Raw genomic sequence first — 24,770 nt, forward strand, 5'->3', positions numbered from 1 at the left:
CAAAGAAACAGTATGGGGGTAAAAATGTAATTGACAATACATATCATATAAATTTTTATTATTTCTTTAACAATAATTTATGGGATCAATGCACCTTTCATTAGTCTCATATAAATCTAAGGCTACATATTTATTTAAAAGATTATATAACTCATAAACAATTTTACTAATTTTATATTTTGTCTCTTCTTATTATTATTAAATATGAAGACAATGAACCATACCTTATAGTAAAATAAAAAATCAGTATTGTCTAATAAAGCAACAATATTTTACCTGGTTGATGGTTATAGTTAGAAACTAGAATGAGTGGGGATTGGAATCTTGTCCCAAGAAAAGGATAGTGCCCTGCTGACTGGGTCACTTGATTGAAATGGGATTATTATTAATACTGTTTAATCAATTCAAATAAAGGTGACCCAAGTGAAGACTTTGACTAACAATTAAATTGAAAAGTAATTTGAAACAATATCAATGGGTTTGCCCTGGGATAGATAATGTGGTAAAGGAGATATATTAAAATTAAAATTTTGATTTATTTAATATAATAATTATAAGATTGGTTATAAAATTTACAATTTAATCTAATTTGTTGTAGTTAATTCATGTCTGATTAGATAAAAAAAATATATCAATTATACTTTAACGATGTTTAAAACTGATTAACTAAACAAATTTTACATTATTTTAAATTGAATCAATTTTTTGTTTAATTTTTTTTTGTTAATTGGTTTTAAATTGAATTTTAGAGGATCATCCTACTTTATTATATTTTGGTCCAAAATTTTCAAAACCCATTTGATACTTAATTATTTTTTTTTAAATTGATTCGATTCAATTAATTAATTTTAAAAAATAAATAAATCAATAACTAATTTAACTTAAAAAAGATTTTATTATATCTTTGAATTAATATTTGATTTAATTTTTTAAATAATTTATTTTTAATTTAATTTTTGAATTATCGAGCAGTTTTTAACATCTTATTTAATGATGAATGATCTTTATATATTATTAGAAAATAAAAGAAAGTATGGGTTTACTTGATAGAAAAGAGAGATGATTATGATAATATATGTAATGAATTGGCACAAAAATCATAACCCAAATGGCCAATGGGAACCACTTTGTAGGGTTTGGTTCATGTGGGCAAGACAGAGAATGTATGGAATTTGTTTGGGTGCATTGAACAAGCCAAGAATCCTTCACATGCATCTTGTCCTTTATGTTTACAATATACTATTCTAAATATTATAAACTATAGTTTTAATTATGCAGATCTTGACTATAAACTTAGTTTCAAATGGGATTTGAGTGATGAATAGTTTATTGTGCCTTTTAATAACGATTATTTGCGACCACTATGATTGCCTCCTTTAGGCATCAACATGGATAAATGATAAGATTGGGCTTAAAAACTTTCAAATTAGAAAGGGATTTTTCTGTTCTTGTGGGCTAACTCAAGTCAGACCATTTGCGTTGAAACAGGCCACTCACGAGCTGTTTGTGATTTAACTCAATTATATTATTGAATTGAATGAGTTTATTATTACTCGGTTTGATGGGCTTATAAGCTTATAGTTTAGTTTAAGCATGATATCAATAAATTTTAAAAAAATTAAAATCATATAGTTACATCATTAAAATTTTATTTATTAATTTTAAAAATTAAAGATAATTAATAAATATATAAATTATAAAATTTAATTGTGATTTCTCGAATTTAGTTATTCATATCTCAAGTTTGAATTTGTAACTCCGAGCCAAGTTCAAATAAAGTAATACTACTTGACTTGACTTGACTTGACTTGCCTGCCTTGATTACAACCCTAGTGGTGTTTATCTGTTAAATTAGACTATGAATATTGGATAATTGACATTCACAATACAAAAACACAAACACACGCTGGATAAAATGGATTGTGTATCAGTGTACGCCAAATTTGCGCCACATTAATTTTACACACCACACCAATTATAAGGGCTTTCAAATCTGGGCCCATTCAAAGGCCTTTTTTACAATATGTTGGAAAGTAACCACATATATTTTCAGATTTTTCAGAATACCCACATGGCAGTTCATAAAAGTTCCCAGATGTGCCAGACCCCGGATTTAAGCTTACAGAATAGACTTCATTTTCTGCTCCTTAATACTCATTATAATCACTAATATGATTTATGCTTTTCAATCTAAACATATGCAAAACTTACACTTAACAACTGATGAAGTTTAATCATACATAAAAATGGTTTTAATTATCATTAAGGATTTTTATGTTAACTGTACTACAATGCTTTTGCAGCAATTCTGTACATGCAACTAGTGTTTTACAATACCAAACTGGAGAGAAACAAAATTCCTCAGGGCTGCAAGGTCCCTGCAATGCCGCTACATTTAAAACACACAAAACTCTAGAGTTTCGATCATCTAGTAATGTACTGAATTTCTGCATGTTCTCTCAACCATTCAAGCACTTTAGCTCCTTCAAGAACCTCTTGCACCTAAACAAGTTCCAGGAACAATACTACCCATATCAGTTTGTTGTCGATATATGCTATTAGCATCATGAACAAATAATCAATGATGTGAAGGTAATGTTGTGTGGAAGAAGGTCATAACTACACTCACCTGGTCTCTTATGTGATCCTCATCGTATTCTTGTTTATTACGTTTGAATTCAGCAATGGAGTTCTCAACTTCTTTGACTAATTCCTCGGTTGGAAACTGTAGCAAAGTCCATCCAACACATTTTTTTTTTAGAAATTGTATAATGAATCAAAAGCTAATCTATGATGATGTTACTTTTGAAGTTTGTTAGATAGATACCTGCAAGTTTTCTCGTTTAAAGATATCTCCAACAGCTAGATTTTGTTTTATCACATTAATAATATTCTCCCTCTGGTCTTCGAGATATGCATTTACTGCTTTTGGACTCGATAGAGTAGCTAGCTGCTCATCATTCAATTTCATATTTGCCTGCAGTGACAAAACACTGGATTAGAATTGGTACATTGGCACATAAGGTAGATTCTTAAACCCTTAATCATCAGATCTTAAGTTTCATGATCTTAGGCTATCAAAATGGTATTCTTTACAGGAAACAGAGAATACTGACCTGTATCTGCAAAAGTTTGGCTCCATAAAGCTGCCTACCTTGTTCCTCAAACAAGGATTGAGGAATATCAATCTCCACCATCTGAAATAATACATGTTATGGTACAGTAAGCACTGCCAGACCCAAGTAAGGACAAGTGGGGTCTGGCGATTCCACTAAAATTTTCATTCATATAGTTTTATTTTTTGCATTTAACTCCCCTAAATTTGCATTAATGTTTATAAATTTGACCCCTCCCATTTAGTTTTTCCTCATTTTATACTGTACAATTTTTAAGTAGCCCCCGTTAAAATTCCACTCCTGATACCAAGGAAATTATTTTTACAAACATCACCACATTTTTTATTACTATATCCAAATAGAAATAGCGTCATTTTACAGTACATAAAGGACAATAGTGCATCAATTTTCTCCATTTCCCCTAGTCAGATAATATCATATATGGCTAACACATTATTACTTAGAAAGCAAGAATATTGATTAGCTATGCAAAGCTGAAGTCCTATTAGGGACAGCACCAATTTAGTAACTTCAAGAAATGAATCCAATATAATGTTGCTACTTCAACAAAAGAAATAACCTTGTGAAGCTGATCTAGAATTGCATTATCTGTTGCCTGTTCTCTAGCAGTTTGCTCCACTTCTTGACACTTTTGCAACAAAGTTTCCTTGACCTGCATTCATGGAGCAGAAAACTCTCCGAAAACTGAAGTACATATATATATTTATAGATCACAACTATTTTGATAGCTTATTACTATTTACCCTCTCTAAGGTAGTGCATCCAGGAATTAGCTTATCAGCAATTGAGTCATCCAATTCTGGTAACTCTCTATAAAACAGTTCTTTGCATTCAACCTGAAAAGGGAATGAAAAACAAAAATTGAAGAAAGAAAGCTTCAATTCAGTGGCCCACTAATGCAAATATTTTAACTCCATGGAACTGTCAAAAGATATCCACTGACATGTTCCAATGGATTACTGTATTTTGAAGATGTGAACACTGACACGAAGGAGAACAGATAATGCCATTGCATATGGTCTAGACATCTTCTTCAATATCTCTTGTCTTATTGTTAATGGGAAACTTTAAGAAAATTCCAAGTAAATTTCTTTAAAACAGAAGGAAACTCACAGTAAATTGAGCATTAACACCACGAAGATTTTCTTGTCTCCATGATTCGGGAAACACCAGAGGAAAGGACTTTGTTTCACCTCGTTGCATTCCCCCTATTGAATCTAGAAAACCAGGAAGATATTTATCCCCATCTTCTGTATCAAAATGAAAACCTGCAAAAAGAAGCAATGAAGTAGCAGTCACTTGATAGAGAATTAGAAACAGGTCTAGTAGAAAAGGTACAGTCTTCAATACATGGAAATGAACCTAAATGTAGGTCAAGAAGCTGTTGGGCTTGAAGAAAAAAAATTCGTAGGATTAGTTGAGCTTAAAACTCCTTCATCAAGATTTTTAACATCTAGTTCAAAGTACAATGAGTAAAAAGCAATGAGCAAATTGGTAAATAAGCAGTAAGCACACAAATTAATCAGAAGAGGGTCTAGGTCTAGCATGAACTACTGAAAACATTGACAGTGATACCCAAGTTTATAATGGCAAACCTTTAGTCTCTGTGTCTGGAATCTTTTGACCATTTGATTTATCCTCCTTTATTGTTGTTGCAGATATATCAATGACTGCAACATCACCAATCTGTGAAAATTTAAGTTCTTTTAACATACGAACCTCAAGAAAATTGTGAGAAACCATAAATGCAACTATATTAGTTTGGAATTGTCTAATAGGATCTGAACAAATATAAAATTGATTGGAATTAATGTATGTAGAAGTACTTTTAAATTCAACATGGACAAAGTAGCTTGCCTACATATGTTGGAAAAAAATCTGCAAGTTTAAGCATAAAGCATACGGTAAGTTATACCAACAAAAGTCATTTTCTCAAACCTAGAGCTGGGATTTGTGGATGCCTTCTTTTTTTTATTTTTAAATGCTAAGATCAATAAATTCTGTTCCAAATTTTTCCTTAAACAGTAATGAGAACTCTGTTTATTTGAAAAATGGAAAAAAAATAGGAATGCCATTTGAGATTGCTTGAGCAATGCTAAACTTGATCTTTCACTTACAGCAAAGGATAAATACCTCAAAACAGAAAGATGCTTAATCAGAAATGAAAAGGACAAAAATAGTGGGCTAAAAATCGCTTACCTGTAGTCCTCTGTCGGTGACAATTTTCAACTTCCCAATAGACTTGTGACGACGCTTCAATTCTTGTTCAGCAGCTCTTTGAGCATCTATGTCATTGTCTATTTCCACAACTATCTTCAAGTTTTTGTATCCATCTTCAGGAATCCATTTGACTTGTGGTGCCACATCAACTATGACATCATATCTAGAAAACAGACCACAACCAGAATCCATATTATTGCATGTTAAGACATATACTGGCTTAAGATGTCACTTTATGTCATAAATGCCTCTAAAAGAAACCACAAAAAGATATTGACAGGTAAAAGCAGAATTAGTGTTCCGCTACATTGACAGAAGTATAAGCAGGCAGCAAAAAAAAAAAGGTTTAAGGATCTATAAATTATAAACCTGAGTGAATTGAGAGAAGAATAGTTCTTCTCCATTTCAGAAAACTTGGTTGTAATGCGAACTGAGTCTCTTAAAGCCCTTCCAGTCACCTAATTAAACAATAAAAATGCATCAAGATACTTATTCTGACAGATGGAATCTCCTGAGTGATAAATATGTCAAAACTGAATACATTTCCACTACTAGTTCAAAAAATTTCAGTTTGTTCTAGTAATATAAGAAATATAAGCTTGACTTCGACATACCGAAGACATGGCATGAGGAAGGGTCCTCTTCAAAATGGATTCAACTGTAGCCTTTTGAACATTTTGCTTCCCAACATAACTTAAAAGAATACTCTCTGGGACATTCTTGCCAGGACGAAATCCAGGAATCTGCATATGTAAAACCGGATTCATCAAGAATTTACCTTCTGTTCTTCCAATGTAATAGCCATAACAAAAAATGAAAATTGATATATAAACCAGAAAAACCTTGGCTTGCTTCATGAATTCATTCACAACCCTTTTGTAACAATCCTCGCACACGGCAGGTGGAACTTCCACATTCAACCTTACCTGCTTAAACAGATTATATAAGATTAAAAATACAAATCCAACGAGAATTTTACAAGGAGAAATAAAAATAGGAAGACAAAAAAACACCAAAACCATTAACATTTTATAGAAAACTTATAAGAGTTCTAACTAGTAACTACTAATTATATTATCACGCAAAATTTAAAGCTTAAACCCACCAAAAATAAAAAATTACCCACTATCCAAACTAGTAAAACTTCAAAGTAAACGTGAATAATGAAAATATTACAAATAAATGCAAATAAAATTTAAGAACAGAATTTTAAATAAACGAAAAAGGAAATAACAAAAAAAGCCCACTCTTGAATTGGGTTCTTCAGTCTCCGTGACTTTAATATTAGCTGGGAGCTTATCCATTTCGGGTCCAACAGCCACCGAAGAAGCCGCGGAGGCCGAGACACAATATCGGTTTCGATGGAATTGAGGTTGAATTAGGCGGGAGAAAGATGAGAATTTGAGAGAAGTCAAGGTGGCTTTTTGATTCTTGAACTGAAGGGTTGACTTCTTGAGAGGGATCAAAACTGAAGCATAAGCTCTGTTGAGAGGGAGAAATGTTGTTGAGCTGGTGGTGATGCAAAGCTCCATCTTCGTTCTGTGTTAGAACTTAGAAGCTTCAAAGTTTTTGAAGATAGTGTCAAGACATAAATAGAGAGATACCAGCACGATATTTTCTTTCATAAAACTAAACGCAGCGTTTGCATTTTTGTTTGTTTTGTTTTAATTTTGAATTGGCTTGTATTTGGTGGGCATGAACTCGGCCCAGCTAGTTAGTAGGCCTGAAGCCCATATGAGCCTGATGACTCAAATGGACATACAAAATATTCCAACCCAAAGAAGCTCATCTACAATTGGCGCGTAATAATAACGCCAGCGTGCAAAAAGCGACGTCGTACCTTTAGATATTTTTTTAATCTTTCACCCAGTCTCTCACAAGTCACTGTCGAGCTCCACAAGCTAGAGCTAGAACAGCTCAAATCGTCACCGACTTGCTTGACCTCGACCGTTCTCTGCCACCGACACCGCAACTGCCGAAAACCGGTGAAAAATCCGGCCTTGAGGTTAAAAATGGAAGGTGTGGGGTCAAGATTGGGCCGGGCCTCGGCCCGTTACGGTCCGACGCAAACGGTGTTCAACGGGCCTGTGAGGAAGTGGAAGAAGAAGTGGGTACACGTGTCATCAGCGAGTCAGTCCAACGGCCACAGTACGACGACCACCACCAACAACGGTTCTCCTCTCCTGCTTTGTAAGTGGACTCCAATCCCCTCGAACCCCTCCGAAAAAGGTGGAGCTCTGCCGGAAGAACCTCCGAAAAGGCGCTTCCGTTACACTCCTGTAAGTGCATGCATGTGTGTAATTGTTATGTACATGTACAAAGATAGTGTTTTTACAACCATTTTCATTTGTTATTTTTTTGGGCTTTGGCAGGTTTAAGTAGGGTTTTGATTATTTGTTGGTTTTTTCAGGAAAAATAGTTTTCATTTTTAATTCATTATTTTAGGGCAAAACTAATTCCCTGGTGTGATAATGGCGAAAAATATTACAATCACAAACTTTTACTTATCCCTGCTCTGTATTGATGCAATGTTATCGGGTGGATAAGTTAATTAGAATAGTTAGTAAGTATAGTAGTATTAAAACTACAATACAAGTTCTTGTTAAATTTGTGATATGCATTTCTGAATATTTTGTTGACTCTGTTTAGAAGTTCCTTTCGAATGTTAGAAGTTTTGGAGATTTGTCATCTGGGAGCTTCTATATCGAGGGGCTCGGTTTGTTTATTATGTTCAAGGAGAACCAATTTCTGAAAGAATCTCATTCTGAGTTGCTTTGTTTGCATTGTTCTAAACTTGGGTTGATTACCGTGCAGATTGTGGTTATAGAGGATCGAAAGAAGGCTATTGAAGAAAAGGACGACGATGAAACTAAAGAAACTGAGACAAATGTTTTTACAAACTGGTCATCTTCAAAGAGGAATGAACTCACTGTTGACAAAGCTTTGATGAAAGAAACTCAGGTGACAACATCAAATTTCCCTACCTCTTGAGATAACACGTGCATAAGTCGTCTAATCCATTTTCTCACTTGTTTGTGGATTAGCCTATTTGATTAGCTTGGATGAAAGTTCTGAAACTACCATGTTATTGAATGTGCATGGCATCACTATTCCAATAATTTTCAGTCTGTATTAACAATAATCTCTTTCTCATGCAGGATTCCAACACAAGTCACTTGGATCTAGGTTTGTGCTTGAAAGGTCATGGTGATGACCAATGATTCTGCCAGCCTGGATGAAGAAGATCAGTTGATGAAACCAGCATTTGATGGCCTATTTTAGAGCCAACAATATAATCGAGATGAAGTGATGCTTCATTTGTAATTAAGTAGGCCTTATCCTTAGATATATTATTTAGGTCAGCTTCTTTAAATAAGTGAAACCACTTGGTCTTCTTCCTATTTTACTGCCTGTGTATATTGGTTTACGTATGCAGCTTCTATGACACCCCTGTTGTGCATACTAATAGGAATCTTGATCTCCTTTCTCTACTATCTGTTGTTGATTATGATTTGAGAATCCATTTTTATCCAGCAATTATTGCAGTTAAGGGCAGTCTTGGTTTAAAAAAACTAACCATGTTCTGATGGGTTGATGAAGGATAAATTTAAAAGCAATACAACAATCATGTCCATCAAGCTCAAAACTGTAATATGGAAAAAGAACAGTTTATAATGCACATGACGCAATGTTGCAGCATCATAATTTATTGCTAAGCAACAAAAAAAAAAAAATGTAGAGTACAAAAAAAAAATAATGTCCGGTATACTGTGCTGGAAGTCAGTTAAAGAGAAACCCCCTTATAATTCAGCTTTCTCAGAAGGGCAAAAGCAAAATTTTTTGATGATATGTTGTGCGGGTACACTAAGCCATACCTTCAGGCAGTGGAGATTTTTTATCTTCAAGCCTCATTGTTCTCAGCAACATTATCTTCCACTGCTTGAGTAACGCCAACTTCAGCCGGCCTAATAACTCTTTCATAGAGAGTGTATCCTGACTGCAATATGGAAAAAAGAAGCATTTTAAGTAGTAGAAACAGCTAACTGAAAGCAAAATGAAAACTAGTGCAAGTAATCACTGAGGCTTTCATACCAATTACATAGATTAGTCCTAAACATAAGTTATCTAATTCAAAAAAGTTACTATAATTTTAATCTGATTTAAAGAACTTTTTTTTTTTCTCTATCAACAGATAAACAGCATCATAAACTTATAATGGAATGTGCGTTTACATAGTTATTAGAAGTAAATTTGATCAATTTGAATAACTACCTTCAGAACATGAGCAACTGTCCCCGGTGCCTTGGTATTATCTGGTACTTGGAACACTGCATTATGCCGGTGTGGATCAAATGGCTCGTTTGTAGGATCAAATTTCTCTAATCCAAACTTTTTAAATACCTGAAGGAAGAGATGTTTATAAAACCTCAGTTAAAAAGAACATTTACTTCTAATGAGCTCTTTCTACACATCAAAATCCATCAACTCAAGCACTAGATGCATCAACAGCTAAAGATATACATTGCTACATAGTATACATGTTTAAGATAGGATGCTAGATTTGAAATCAAATATACTGAAAAGCAATCTAGCAGAAAGGCAAATGTTACCTCTCCCAACTGTTTCTCAGTCATTTCAACACCTTCAAGAAGCGATTTTAGAAGTTGTGCTGAACCAGTAGCATCATTAGAGGAGTCAATCTTTGAGAAGCTTTCTTTGACAACTGAAGAAGCTCTTCCCAAATTGTCTGAAACATCCAGTAGACTCTTCGCAAAATTCTGCAACATATTTTGAGATAAAAAACGAATTAAAACTTCCAAATACAGAAAGAAAAATCATCCACATTTCCAACATTACAGCAGGCAACTTTACAACAAAAAACCTGAATGGCAAATTTTTTTGAATTCTCTGCTTCACGTCTTGTCCTGTCCTTGATATTCTCCATTTCTGCATAAGTACGAAGAACTTTATCTTGCATATTCTCCATATCTTTGTGCTTGGCTTTCAAAAGTTCCTCTCTCTCCTTCAAAAGTTTGATCAAATCCTCCCTTGATAGATCACTCTCACTTTCTGAATCTGAATGGAAAAATGAAGTTTGTTTAGTAACTCTTCTACTTCTTTTGACAGATTGAGAATGGTGAATCGGGGTTCAGAATCAAAACCTGATTCCTTTGTTTGGTCATTAACTTCTGTTCTTCCTGTATCCTCTACAGTATCAGAAGCTTTAGCATCTCCAGACTTGACACTATTATTTTCTGTAGCACTCCCTTGTTCCTTTTCTTTAGGTTCAGGTGATGCAGTTGAGAATCCAAAGCAGTGAAACAGGGATGAATTGAGTGCCGAGTGATGAAAATGCGACACCTGACTTGCAACAAACTGGCAAAACCATACAGATGAGTGACATGCAAAATTTCAACTTAAAGATAATCCAATAAATCTATTAATGTGAATAATCAAACCTTAACAAAGCAATCTGAAATAGTAAGGAAAAAAGGGGCACTTTTAACCATTAAAAAGGAAAACTGAAATCCCAAGTCTGAAAATCTAATCAGATGTCTTGAAAGGGAAGTCGGTCAAATTAATGATCATATCAAATAGTTCATCACGTTGAATGTACTAAGACCCGTTACTAGCACAGAAACAACTAAAAAAGCCTTAAAATTCGTGCAATTTGGGGCACTTTTTAGGCCTTCAAATTCATACTGAAACACCCAAAGTTTGAAACAGAACTCTCCTGTAAAAAAAGAGGAGCCCAAACCCTGCTAATGCCCTGATTAAAATCAACATAAAAATAATAAAGAAAATGAAGCCCCAATAAAACCCTGATCACATGATAAAATTTGAGAATTTAAAAATGCAAACGTATATATTATTCAAAGCTATTTCAATCATTCAATAGGAAATATTCAATTAAACATTCCAAACCAAAGCAACAACAATACCAAAGCAAAACAAAATCCAAGCAAAGTCATAGATTTCAAGGCTTTGTAAAATTTAAAAATCTTAACTTCAATCTCCAGATCAGAAAATAAAATCAAACTTTCAAAAACAGTATGATTCATTAGCAAATAGTCATAAATTCATACTGAAAAGAACCAAATATATAGAGAATTCTGAAACCCTAATAAAACCCCAGTGGGAATTGAAGAAAATCAAAACTTTAGTTCATTACCGTTTTAGGAGTGTCATGAACAAAAGAGTTTAACTGATTGGAGATGATTGGTAACTGGTGCTCCTTCGTAGAAGAGACGAGAAGCAAGGACCGTCGGCCCACGCTCGAAGAGACGCGTGACAAAACCCTAGACGCCGACATCTCAGAAGAAGAAGAAAAGAATGGCTTGAAGGGGAAAATTGATGAATATTGTTTTGGGTTTTAGAGAGAAAGATGGGAACTTTGTAGGGTTCAGGGAGCCAGAATAAGAGAAAAAGGAAATGCCAGGGCTGCAGAAAACAGAAAATTTTGGGGTTTTGGAGGTATTTCTAAATAGACAAAATTAGCCTTAGAGAGGTTGGTGTTGAGGCCTCCATTCAGGAGGAATTGGTACACTGTGAAGGGTATTATGGTCAAAGAGGTTGTTGCAGGTAGGTTTTGGTTGGAAGAATCTAGTGTTCTCATGGTTTGGGTTTTAGAAAAAGACTTGGTTGGCAAGTATTGTTTTAACCGATTGATCGAACTAGTTTGATCCGAACAACCAATTTAATTTAGGATGATATTTAAATGAATGTTAATTATTGAAGTATATTAATTTGAAGTTGGATACAATAAATCATGTGAAATTATGGTATAACTATTGAGTTAATTCGATTAAATCATTATTATAAAAAAAAGTTAATGAAGGTAGATTTTATTTAATAAAATCTAAAGTCCTTTTGGTAGAGATGTTAAATAGATTCGGTCAGCTTCCAACCCAACACAGACATGACTTTTTTGACCTAGCCCTTTAACTCAACATGAAAAACCCTAAATCGTGAGGTAAAACATAAAAGACGACCTAATATAGTCGAATATAATAATGATTAATTTTTTCATGGGTCAACTCCCAAAAGGCCCATAGGCTAACCCATTAAGGCTTGTGGGCAAACTTGTTTAAGAGTTTATGAGAACATACCTCAGACTTTGAGATTTTGTCCAACTGGCCCAACATGAAAGCTTGTCACAATGGGCTTTAACACAAATTGATTTAGCTTACTGCCACCTCTATCCTTTGATTTGAGTTTTAGAAGATAACTTGGCTCGCAAGCATTATTGTTAAACATGTTTTAATTACAGCCCTAGAATCCAACCAATTTGTGGAATGATATCTAAAAGTATATTAATTATTGGATTATATTGACCTTTAATTTAATTGAGTGACTCATGTCAAGTTATGTTTTAACCATTAGATCAATCCGATCAAACTATTACACTGATGTAAGTACCATGGTTTGTCATCAAAATGTATCATATACCACAAGATTATAATTATATTAACTGAATATTATTCTAATGTTTATTTACATCCAAGTTCGGTCAAATTGATCTAAATCCAAATTGATTTATTTTAGTTAGACAAGTCTATCCCCCTTGGCAAACATAAGTTCGAAAATATACAAAATGACATCTTCTAATATGAACATGCTTGAATTTCTGAAAACACACAGAATAAAAGAAACTACTTCGAACAAACAATGGTGCTGTGTTGATGAATGTTCCAACACAAATTCAATGCAAAATGTTCATCACACTCAGAAGGTTCATGGTTCAAGTTCTGCCATGAAAGCTCTACAAGCCAATCAATAAACTAATAAAAATCACCTGGGAATTACAACCATAGAAGTGGCCATATCATCTGCTAAGATTAGAAATCATATCAATATTGACCATCAATTTTATAGTTCTTTCTAACTGCTCAATTAATCAGTGCAAATATGACCTAACGATCAATATGCATCCGGTAATATTAGTGATTTAGTGAACTTGTAAATCTCTGATATTATTTTTTTTGTCCTAATTAAAATATAAAAAAATAATAAATATATAAATTATATGAGTTAATAATTCAAAAATTAAGGGGTTCAAAGAATTTTTCAAACTTAGACAGGATTGAATGGCTTGGTGAATATGTATTCAAGCTTTATCTTCAAAAAATCGAGTCAAGGTTAAACCAAACATTAGTCAGATTGGTTTGATTACACCTTGGCTTGAAGGCAATCTGCATCAAAACCTTAAAGTGCACACGCCCACCTTGCATGTGTGTAGAATTGGGAGATATAGTCATAAGACGCACAACCACAAAGTGAATGAATTAGTGTGTCACATTTTAGTCATGAAATATACGTTATATTCCACGTTAACTTTCGGCGTGTGAAATCAGTGCTAAAGAAAAGTAAAAGAGTGCACCCCTTTGCCTGCTGTTACAACTTCCTGACTTCTCCCTCAAGCTCAAGCCAGAGCAAACTTTTGACCCTGGAAAGTTTTAGCTGCCAAGCTCAAATCCCTCCCAACCAACGGAGAAAAAATATATGAAATATATAAAAAATGTCAATATCTATATTTACATTAAGCGTTAACTTATTATCTTCTTACACGATATAAATATAACACGAACATAACAAGATATCGTTTATTATTGGTAATGATATCTTAATACCGTGGGAAATTAATAAGGTATTCATGCAGTTGGATTATAGTCTAACAAGCAATTGAATAGGCAGAAAATGCAAACAGAAGGGGAAATACTTCTATTTCAAGTAATAACACAAAGTTTGGGTTAGTAGCTAATGAATCATCACTTTAATGCATCTGCAATTACTAAAATTCAATGCACTAGTTAAAGCAAGTAAGAAAGTCTCAACAAACTCCATCAACCTAAATTTTGCATATGCTTTTTTTTTTTCAGTCCTGAAAAGAAGAGCATTCAAACCAACTTTGCCAACCACCTGCATGATTGTTATATACAAGCTGGTGAGTAAGAGAAAGTAATAAAAATGGCTAATGTGGTTACCTTTTGGTTTGTCTTTGCTCATCTCCTCCTGCAAATACTTGAAGTAAATGCAAAAGTTCCAGCAATCATAGTGTTTGGAGACTCTTCTGTTGATTCAGGGAATAACAATGGGATTTCTACTGTTTTAAAGAGTAATTTTGCACCTTATGGCGGTGATTTTATTGGAAAGCAACCCACTGGTCGGTTTTCCAATGGTCGGATCCCACCAGACTTCATTTCTCGAGCTTTTAAGATCAAGCCAATAATACCTGCATACCTGGATCCATCATATAACATATCAGATTTTGCTACTGGAGTTTGCTTTGCTTCCGCTGGAACTGGTTATGACAATGCCACTTCTGACGTGCTCGTAAGTTCAGCAATGCCTTAAAGACTCTGTCACTCTTTCAGTCAAAAATCAGCCAGTTAGTTGTAAATTTGTTCTACATCAGATTTCTGAAAATTACAATCACATCCCAATTCATCCTCCTTTGCATTCAGAGAAAAAAAATATGAATTTCCGTAATGCATTTTACTGAAAAGTTAAAATTTGTTGGGCTACATTACTCTAACTGTTTTTCCCTATGCCTTTTGGACTTGCAGTCTGTAATACCTCTATGGCAGGAAATGGAGTACTATAAAGAATACCAGGTGAATCTAAGAGGTTATTTAGGCAAAGAGAAAGCTACTGAGATTCTAGGGGAAGCCTTGTACCTTATCAGCATAGGAACAAATGATTTCATGGAAAATTATTATATCTTTCCAAGCAGATCAAAAGAGTACTCTGTTGAGGAGTACCGGGATTTTCTTTTGAGAATTGCTAGAGTTTTCATCACAGAACTTTACCAGCTGGGAGGTCGTAAAATAGCCATCAGTGGGCTTCCTCCAATGGGGTGTTTACCTCTGGAAAGAACCATGAATATCTTCTCTGAGAGAGAGTGCGTACAGAAGTACAACAATGTGGCTCTGGATTTCAATGCAAAGTTGCAGGAAATGATTAAGAAGTTGAACAAGGAGCTTGCTGGCATCCGCCTCGTGCCTGCGAACCCTTATGATATTCTTTTAGACACCATTCAGAATCCACAGAAATATGGTAAGTTTCTTCTACAATACATAAAGCGTATGTACCTCAAAGTTCTCTAATAATTCTCTAATCACAGGATTTGAAGATGCAGCAAAAGCATGCTGTGGTACTGGAATGTTTGAGATAAGTTACTTGTGTAACAAAAAGAATCCATTTACATGTCCAGATGCAAGTAAATATGTATTTTGGGATGCCTTTCATCCAACAGAGAAAACGAATTGGATTATAGCTGATCATTTGGTCAATACTAGCCTAGCTGAGTTCTTATGAACACTACAAGTACAACGTAGCATGTAAATTATTACAGCAGTGGCGTTAAAATCCATGGTATCATTCAGACTGTCATTTATCTCTGCTATTATAAAGTAATTCTCTACAAAAGAAGGGAAATTGCTTGCTTCAAATAACCAAAAAAAATTCTTGAAACATGTTATCTCATAAGATAAATTATAGGTGGATCACATTTAATGAAATATCAGAGAGGTTCCAAAAGATAACTTCCAGAACCACCAGTTCAGCAAGGTATCTCTCAAACAAGTAAATAAAAACTCATTAATTTATCCCCGTGATAGGCAGACAATACAGGCATCTTCTTTGTGAAAAGCATCAATCAAGGACAAATGATTCAAAGAACTTTATAATATCAACTAAAATTATCACTGAGAAACCAAACATTATAATGCTCATCAAAACAGGCTCAACAAGAAAAAATCATCCAAAAAGTAGCAATCTCATCTGCGTATATGCTCATATGAAATAATTACAACATGATTCCACAGGAAATTTTGGAGATGCAGCACAAAGAAGAGACTAATTTGGAGGAACATAGACGCCGAATCTCAAATTTCCATCCTATTTTGGCTCTTTGGGAAAATGCAGTTTGATCAGGGCAGGAAGTTCAGCTAGTCCAACCTGCGTTTTGCCCATCAAAATGCTCTTCAACTTCTTATCACAATTAACAATGTTCTTGTTATTCGGATCCTGATCAATAACAAAAAGCATCATAAAAATTAGTTTACTGCTGTTCAACTGACAATTTTGAATCATACTCTATATACTTGAACATTAGCCATTGACAGGAGTTAATCTAAGGGTAGCTCCACCACTACTTTCATCCAATAAAACAAATCAAGTATCAACCATTATGTAATACACGAGTGCTGTAGACTCAATATTAAATTCTGAGATTGCAAAAAGATTTAAAAAAATTAATGAATCACTGGAAATTCTTAGGAGCAGACCTATGAATGAATAAGAGCGTGTAATTTTTGTTTCTGAGAAAATCAATTTCAGAAACTGCTATCAACTCATGAGAGCAAAAGATGACATTCTGAATTTTAAAAGAAACAAATGAATAGTTACTTCACTTGATAATTACTAAAAATTTTTAGAAAAGCATAGATTTTTAATAATAATTAAAAAAAAAAAAAAAAGAAAACTAAAAAGAAAGATTATGAACCTGAAGATTGTTGGTCTTGATGTAAGACCATACGCGCATGAAACAGCCCAAACGAGAAATCTGAGACTGACCCACAACACTCTCTAAGTGTGGAAGGAAGATTTACAAGGTCAATCAAGTTGGCAAGCTTCTTTGGATTATCAGTGATCGTCTTCTTCACTCCCTGTGGCAACATTATCACAATCTCCCTTTCTCCAAATCAAAACCTATTAAAAAGCACATTAGCAAATTCTCTACTGTTAAACTATTCTTCCTTCAATTAAATTGCAGAGGGTTTTCTATGTTACTTGCCCCTGCAACGGTGCCCTATTACATGTGACTATATTTAGTTATGTAAATAATTTTTTATTTTAAGTCTAGCCCCATAAACAGCAATTTTTCGTATTGAAATTTGACAAAAATTTTATACATTAGAGTACCGGGCAACTGAATTGATTGTAAGGGAAATTTTATCGAACACTGGGATGCCAGTGCAAATTATGCTGAAGTTTTTACAACATTGATTTTTTAATGAAAAGAATAAGAATGAAAAAAAATTTTAAATAAGGGTCTAACAGATTCAACTGCAAAGACGAAATTAAGCTGGAGAGATGAACTGAATTTATACCTGGAAAGAGATGGGGCGGAAGTTAAGCCGAAGAAGAGAGATTCAAGAAGTCTGTCTGGTCAGAAACAAAAAGCACTTCTTGTATAAACGGAGATGGATGTATTGAGGCCCAATGGACCCAAAAGATAAGCCCAATGAGCCCAAAAGAGAAACCCAATTGGGATAGCCTTGCAGTCATACAAATATAAGGTGGCCCAATGCTTCTAAGGGTGATTTCAATCTCGGCCGAGCCTACACATTACCTAATTTGATATCAATTTAAATTTAATATATTCAGTATGAGATTGACGAATTGAGATTTAAATTTGATTAAAAAATAACTTAATTTTTTAATTCGATTCAAGTTGATTCAAACACAATTTTTTAATAAAAATGAGTCCAATTTTTAACTTGAACTTCACTCGTTTCATTCCAAATTTGAATTCAAATTGAGATAAACTCTCATAATTATACATATAATCAACCAATTATAAATATGTGTAAGTCCTACAGAATAATGTGTCTCATAGCCATTAGTTAATTGAGTTTTTACGGTGGAATTTACCAAAGTTTACTTATGATACCTTTTTAAAAGAAAATGAGAACATCTTTGCAACTTGGATTTAGATTTTTTGCCAACACATGGTTTGATTTGCCACAATAATCAATAGGGATTAATGAGTTGCTGAAATCCTGCATAATATGGATGATTAGGGGATCCAAATTGAATTAGATTCGAATTTATGGTTTAACTCAAAATTGATGATTCATCAATGTCACCACATCTAAAATTGTCTTACTGATGATTCTTTTTTTTTTTAACTAAGGATGATATTGTTCATGCGAACCGAGTCCCTATTTAGGATTGGATTGACTTAAATCCAATGAGTATTTTTTATTTGTTTTTCGGTTCCTTTTTCAAGAATACCTCATCCCATTTTGCAAAATTGAAAAAAAATGTCCATTTATTAAAGTAAACTATATGCACTTATAACTAATTTTGAATTATCATCTAAATATCTAAATTGATATATATCATAATTATACATAACAATTATTTTTAAAATTTTGAAATTTCTCAAATACATTCATATCACATAATTATTTCAAATATACTCTTATCACGTTATTATTTCTTCAAAAAGATATAAAATTTGTATTGATAAGTTTACTAATAAAGACCGATACTTATCATATCTACAATATATTCACCGTATTATATAAATTTTCAACACCTTAAGATATATATTATTTTTCACCCGTATTGTATTATAACATTTACACAACCAAAAATATTGTTTATCACTACTTAAAGATCATAACATTTAATTGGAACTTAAGTTCTTTTTTACCATGTGCCGAGTGTAGCATTCAAAAAAATAAAATTATGTTATGTGCCTTTGGTAAGGCAAGTGATAATCTTGAAGAAAAAATAGAGGAGACAGATCAATGGCTAATATTGAAAAAGGGAATCAAGTTCTATTTATCATGTCCCTTGAATGCATTATCAAGTCTTAATCATTCAATATTCTATCCAAGGGTTGAGAAAGATTGATAGAGTGTAAAATAATAATGGGCCTGAATCATTTCAAAAATAAATAAAAGTAACCTTTTATAAATTTGATTATAATCTAAAGTCCCGCTGAGGCAAGCAATTGACAATTTATATCTGAAAAATTGTTTCCACAAATAGGTATTACAATACCAGATAGAAGTGATTTTACCTTCTGGATTTCAATCTTGGCGGAACTAATCATAGGGATTTCCGAAATTCTTCAACAGATTGGGGATGTCATAGCCTAGCATGTCATCGACAGCTTGTATCATTTTTGGCTTCAGCCTCTCGAATCTGTCGAAGCTGTAACCACTCAAAACCTCTTTGAACTCCTCGACATTTGGAAAATCTCCTAGAGGTAGGTGGAACTCCCTTTGGACCTATAGTAAGAAAAAACAGAATGAATATATATGATAGCAGAGTGTTATCAAGAAGTTTGATGTGAGCAGACATGCTTGTGAAGAAGGGAAAAAGTTCAAACCTTTCCAAATTCATCAGCCAAATTATCAATGAGTCTCTGTTGAGTCTTGGCTTTGCCCATCATAGCCGGCATCTGCTTTCTAAGATGACTGATGATAAGAGCATGTATCTTGGCAGCTCTGGCTCGCTTCACGAATTCATTGATCTGTTAGAAAAATGCAGTGAAAATTCCCTTCGATAACCATTTCGAGGCAAGATTTAGCCATAAACATTAATTTAAAAAGAAATTGGAGTTAGACTGGGAGACACTTGCAACCTGCACTTGCTTCAACGCTGGATTATTAATATGCAGAAAAGAATGAAATTAACTCACTCGGCGATCGCAAGCCTTTTTCGGAATGTCTTTTAGATCAGCTAGAAGATCTTCTTGCTCTTTTTCAAAAAGTTCTTTTCCAATTGGACCAGTTGCAGCTTCACTTACAGGTTTGTCATTGAATGAGCTGCAAAAGGAAACAGGGAGATTAACTTTATATATTAAGAGTAGCAGGAAACTTAATCATCGGACTGAAATGCATCAAAATTTATGAACATGAAAAGATAAAGAACCTACCCAATGTAGACACGTACAACTTCAGGAGTATTAAGTACCTTTCCTAGTGACCACATCAAAGCTCCATAAACCCTCATCAGCTGAAAAAGGAGGGCAGGTAAGCAGGTTTTATTGATATGATAAAAGGACATGCATCTCTAAATTTACATTATCAGAACCAGAATTATGAAGAACTTGGATCAAAATTCTTTACTTGTTGAGTATCAACTTGGTCTGCCTTGTTCAAAACCACACGAATCTTGTCATCATGACCACGTAATGATGAAATCACACGCTTAAACTCATCACTGACATCAAGTTTGTGTGGATCAAATAGAAGTAGAATGAGGTCACACTTCGCAGCAAACCATGATGTTACACCAGTAAAATCATAGGATCGCTGTGTTCGTTGCTTCTCTCCTGACAAAACTCCCGGAGTATCTACAAATGTAATGTGGTCTAGAAGCTTCAAATACAGAAGAAAATCATTCAGTCTTGAGAAAGGAGAACACAGTATGTGATTCAAAATTTTAGGATTACTACTCTACTTACAGGATGTGGCAATTGAGAGCACTCAAACTTTGACAAAAATGCAGTTCCAAAAGTTGTGAGACCATTGAATGGCATGTTGGCTTGGACAGCAACAGTATTCCCTGGTATACTTCTTTCATCAGCTCCAGACTGTAAAATGCAATCAGCTTATAAATCGTATGAATACATTTTAGCAAAGTTTCGAATGTAGAGTATACTTTTGGACTCATAAATACCATAACAACAACAAATCTGTCAGTTGTCGGCTCAGGTCCAATATGAGCTCCTGTAAGCATGAGAAAACAAACTAAATAAAAGCAACAAAAGGAAAAAAAAACTTTATGCTCAAAGGAAAGTGACAGAAAAAGAGAGAGGATAATTTGCCTGGATAGCCTCTTTTGAGCAAATGTTTTATGAATGTTGTTTTTCCAGTGGAGTACTGACCCAAAAGCATGACCATCGGTTTGGCATCAAAATCACTACTAGTCTATACATTACACAAGATAATAAGGATTAATAAGTTCCCTATGACTTACTCTCCATGATCTAGCATGTAGGACCAAAAGTACTACCCAAAAAAGTTTATGCATATGCCAAAAGATTATATCTGAACTAAGAGAAATTATAAACACCCTCGAAAGTACTATTATAAGCATAGGTTATTACTCGCTTACCAATAATGGGGACACAAAATCGTTAAAATGATAGGCAACTTCCAAGGGTTTTAGCTTCTGAACATACAATTTCTTTAAGCCATCAATTATTGATGTAACAGAGGACAGAGATATCTGTGAATAAACCAGAACAAGGGCATAAGGAAGAAATAGAAAAGTCACATTTAATAAAAGAAGAAAATTAAAGGTTATATAGTAGCCAGAGAAGCACTAGCTGTGCGCCATTAAAAAATTTTATTCTCTTTGAAGCTCAACAGGCATTTGAGTCTATTGACATATAATCCTATTGAAAATACAAATAAATAAGGGGAGAGTTCCCTGACACAACACATAAATATAACTGGAGGGGAGTGGGCTCTGTGTAGTGTATCAAATACAAATAAAGAAAAATCAAGAGCTAAATTGTGGGGCTCTGATTAGAGAACTCACATACATCCCCAAATATACCTAAGCTAAATTGTGATTTGTAAGTTAAACTTTTTTCTTGGTTTACTCACACATAACCGACGACTTCTGTATGCTTTTATATCAATATTTTTTAAGTCATGGATAGTGTGACTAGAAGCATGACTAAACCTAGTAAAAAACATTTACCATTTATAAGAATTCAGGAACACTTTACATTTAGAAGCTAAAACACAAACCTTTTTGGATGACTTTGAAGAAAACCAACTAGCTGAAGGTGAAGGCTGTGGTTGGGGACTACCTGTGTCACTGCCAATTAGTAACAAATCTAACAGAAGACTAAACTAGCAATGACCATCATGAACCTAACAAGAACCTTATTACCATTCACATCAGGACCAGATGTCTTTGATGAACGCTTTTTCTTCTGAATAAATAAATAAATAAAAAGTAAGAACTAGCATCAAATGCAAAAGAAAAACTGAAATTTAGAAAACATGGCACATACTGCAATTAAAGCGTCCAAACCTTCCATTACAGGAAGTTTCAAATTGTGGAAGTCAACTGTAATAAACAAAAATGATTTACTTTATATTAGATTACTAGACAAAATACAAATGGAAGGAGAGCAACGAAAAAAAAAAGCTTATGAAAGACCATCTCAAACCGCTTACCATTGCTATTCAAAAGATCATGTGTTATCTCAAGTCCATCTTGAGCAAGTGAAACCAGCTGCAAAAGTAGAATAGAGATGTCAAATCAGATGGGTTATTTTGTCACTTTTTTTTTTTTTTTTTTATAAACAAAAACTCTAAATTATGGTGTGCACATTCCATGCACATTTGATGCTCCATAAAAAATATATTATTTGAAAAAAAAAAACATATTTTGACATCTATGAAGTAGAAATTAGTTATTTAAAAAAAAAAAAACAAATAATACAAATTCACAATGCATGAAATACAGTAATTATAACCTGCATAGCACCTATGAACTCTTCAAGACCAAGGTATCCCTGTCTCTTGGAATCTGCAATGGACCACACCTTTAAAGAGGAAAAACAGTGGATAAAATATAGTCAACATAACTAAATGAGAACTCAACTAAAAATAAAGAGTCAAAACTTATGTGAATAAGGAAATACATCAAACAATGTAATGATATTTCCATACGATGATTCTAAACTTGGCATCAAATTACATAAGTCCTAAATTATGATTTAAGAGACTTAAGAAAAAGAGTTTTGGTTTCAGTTTCTGGTATACAAGAAAGGGTGAAATCTTGATACATAAGAAATTTTATCCTAACAGATATTTAACTCTCACATTTTTTCTCCTGATATATATAAAATCAATCTACTTTTCTGAATTTTAGTCAAATCAAATTACCAAGCAAAATTCTGCTTTTGCAATTCACAATGAACTCATATATGAATCCACAGATAAAGAACACAAATGCACTGCAATATGATTTCATGCAAAAAAATAAAAAATAAAAAATAAACTCCAAATGACCTTCACTTGATCATAAAAAGCTATATAAACACATGTACATATTCTAAAAATAAAGATAATTATAAGGGAGTAACCGAAAAATCAAGTTTTTTATTAGTTAAGCAAGAATAAATAATGTCCAACAAGCTACAACTTGAATAAACCACAAAAAATAAAATAAAAATCATACCTGCTTGAGTTCTTGTCGGGACAAATTCGACAAAGAGAAGAACTTAATTGCGTCATTACCCGTAATTCGACCATCGCCATCTAAAACACAGGTATCTCTTAAGATTAAAGTTGAAGTCACTGTCTTCGTATCATGTCTAAACACAAGAATTAAAAAGAGAAAACTTCCTTCATATCTCAAGCAAACTTGTTTTCTTTCCATTTTCTCATTCACCAAAACACGATACAAAGAATCAAACCCTGTCCTCGAAACTAAACAGAATTTACACAAGCCAGACGAGACACTTTCGGCTTCAAAAACTAATTACAATAACAATTTACGATTTCTTTCAGCGAAATCCTATCAGCATAATTATTAGATCGTGCCTACAGGTTATTACATCTAAGTAAATAAATATCGAATGAAACTGAATCAAGTCACGCGCGCGTTTGAAAGAAGAGATGAAAAACGTACCTGAATCAGCGTAATTGAACCATTCCTGGTAGATCTTCTGCTGCTCTTTGGAACACGAGCCGATCGAGATCGTTAAGTCCATCAATTGAGATAATGATCAAGCAAAAACGAAGGCGGATTGTGTTTTTTTCCTTCAATATGTTTCTGATTTCAATTTAGATGGTTTTCGAGGTTTTCAGTAGCTTTCGGAACGGAAATATATAAGAGCATGTGAACGATAACAAATCAAAAACCAGAAAACAGTTAGCAGTGCCAGGTTGTCTGTTAAATTTTAGGTTGCGTCTTGCCGACTAAACGCGAAGGTGAAAACCCCTGCTGTAACTAGGTCACACGGCGTCGTTACGTCCAGTCTACGATAGTTAAAATAGCTTTATTTAATGAAGCCAACGTGTTAAATAGCGTTATAATAAACGGCGTCGTTTTCTTCGTGGAATTTTTTGTGTACGAATTGTAGTGGAAGCCGACGCCTCACATGTTTATTATCATTCTTATTTCAAATGAGTTTATATTTCTCATATATAAAAAAAAAAAAAGTAAAATTATTTGACTAATTTGCGGATTGATGATCACATATTTTTATATAATTATGTGTTATTTTATCTTTAATTTAAAATTTTTTTAATCATATAATAATATATAATATTGATGTATCAATTTATAAATAGGACAATTTATTTTTTTGGATAGGACTTGCACATTATGAGTCATGTCAAAACCCATGAACATAGTGAGTTACATTGAAACTTCACAAAAATACTTTTGTAAATCAGTTAATCAAAAAGTCTACGAAGACATAATCTATTATATCGTGAATCATGACTCAAACCTTTAAATTTGACGAGCTATCTTGACACAACACGGCTCATAGCCTATGGCTTTGCCATTTTCAATCCAACATGACTCAATACAATTATTATGAACCTAGTGATACATTACTCGTCAAGTATATACACTTACCTATGTGCGTGTGCCTTTAGTAATTTAATGGTGCATTTAGGGATTACAAGTCAA

General features: G+C 33.5%; 6 protein-coding genes across 6 annotated transcripts; 2 read left to right on the forward strand and 4 right to left on the reverse strand.

Moving 5' to 3' along the window:
• Positions 1 to 2,237: 2,237 nt before the first annotated feature.
• On the reverse strand, positions 2,238 to 6,964 carry LOC123219968 (trigger factor-like protein TIG, Chloroplastic). Its single transcript, XM_044641947.1, has 13 exons — positions 6,605 to 6,964; positions 6,200 to 6,283; positions 5,972 to 6,100; positions 5,727 to 5,815; positions 5,337 to 5,520; positions 4,733 to 4,823; positions 4,251 to 4,405; positions 3,881 to 3,973; positions 3,697 to 3,789; positions 3,117 to 3,197; positions 2,828 to 2,977; positions 2,630 to 2,725; positions 2,238 to 2,502 (listed from the first exon to the last, which is right to left on the reverse strand). Exons 1-13 carry the CDS (start codon positions 6,887 to 6,889, stop codon positions 2,425 to 2,427), a joined length of 1,608 nt encoding a protein of 535 aa, XP_044497882.1. The 5' UTR covers positions 6,890 to 6,964; the 3' UTR covers positions 2,238 to 2,424.
• Positions 6,965 to 7,209: 245 nt separating this feature from the next.
• Positions 7,210 to 8,848, forward strand: LOC123219986. Its single transcript, XM_044641970.1, has 3 exons — positions 7,210 to 7,636; positions 8,172 to 8,318; positions 8,516 to 8,848. Exons 1-3 carry the CDS (start codon positions 7,370 to 7,372, stop codon positions 8,576 to 8,578), a joined length of 477 nt encoding a protein of 158 aa, XP_044497905.1. The 5' UTR covers positions 7,210 to 7,369; the 3' UTR covers positions 8,579 to 8,848.
• Positions 8,849 to 8,985: 137 nt separating this feature from the next.
• On the reverse strand, positions 8,986 to 11,808 carry LOC123219977 (grpE protein homolog 1, mitochondrial-like). Its single transcript, XM_044641959.1, has 6 exons — positions 11,530 to 11,808; positions 10,520 to 10,733; positions 10,240 to 10,433; positions 9,968 to 10,135; positions 9,630 to 9,758; positions 8,986 to 9,354 (listed from the first exon to the last, which is right to left on the reverse strand). The coding sequence occupies exons 1-6, from the start codon at positions 11,668 to 11,670 to the stop codon at positions 9,259 to 9,261; spliced, it is 942 nt and encodes a 313-aa protein (XP_044497894.1). The 5' UTR covers positions 11,671 to 11,808; the 3' UTR covers positions 8,986 to 9,258.
• A 2,431-nt stretch (positions 11,809 to 14,239) lies between these two features.
• Positions 14,240 to 15,749, forward strand: LOC123211553 (GDSL esterase/lipase At4g26790). The gene is made up of 3 exons (XM_044630358.1): positions 14,240 to 14,690; positions 14,924 to 15,413; positions 15,481 to 15,749. Exons 1-3 carry the CDS (start codon positions 14,325 to 14,327, stop codon positions 15,672 to 15,674), a joined length of 1,050 nt encoding a protein of 349 aa, XP_044486293.1. The 5' UTR covers positions 14,240 to 14,324; the 3' UTR covers positions 15,675 to 15,749.
• Positions 15,750 to 16,025: 276 nt separating this feature from the next.
• Positions 16,026 to 17,066, reverse strand: LOC123211557 (upstream activation factor subunit UAF30). Its single transcript, XM_044630367.1, is given in 3 exon segments — positions 16,026 to 16,385; positions 16,864 to 16,941; positions 16,943 to 17,066. Coding segments are annotated over 3 exon segments (303 nt in total). The 5' UTR covers positions 17,039 to 17,066; the 3' UTR covers positions 16,026 to 16,256.
• Positions 17,067 to 19,035: 1,969 nt separating this feature from the next.
• LOC123221982 (EH domain-containing protein 1) lies at positions 19,036 to 24,044 on the reverse strand. Its single transcript, XM_044644958.1, has 16 exons — positions 23,760 to 24,044; positions 23,307 to 23,386; positions 22,600 to 22,668; positions 22,298 to 22,355; positions 22,132 to 22,187; positions 22,008 to 22,050; positions 21,863 to 21,924; positions 21,219 to 21,332; positions 20,929 to 21,031; positions 20,781 to 20,830; positions 20,566 to 20,694; positions 20,228 to 20,479; positions 20,035 to 20,114; positions 19,798 to 19,924; positions 19,486 to 19,629; positions 19,036 to 19,384 (listed from the first exon to the last, which is right to left on the reverse strand). The coding sequence occupies exons 1-16, from the start codon at positions 23,839 to 23,841 to the stop codon at positions 19,199 to 19,201; spliced, it is 1,635 nt and encodes a 544-aa protein (XP_044500893.1). The 5' UTR covers positions 23,842 to 24,044; the 3' UTR covers positions 19,036 to 19,198.
• Between the last annotated feature and the right edge of the window lie 726 nt (positions 24,045 to 24,770).

This window comes from Mangifera indica, chromosome 1 (assembly GCF_011075055.1).
Source record: "Mangifera indica cultivar Alphonso chromosome 1, CATAS_Mindica_2.1, whole genome shotgun sequence".
NCBI classification, from domain to species: domain Eukaryota; kingdom Viridiplantae; phylum Streptophyta; class Magnoliopsida; order Sapindales; family Anacardiaceae; genus Mangifera; species Mangifera indica.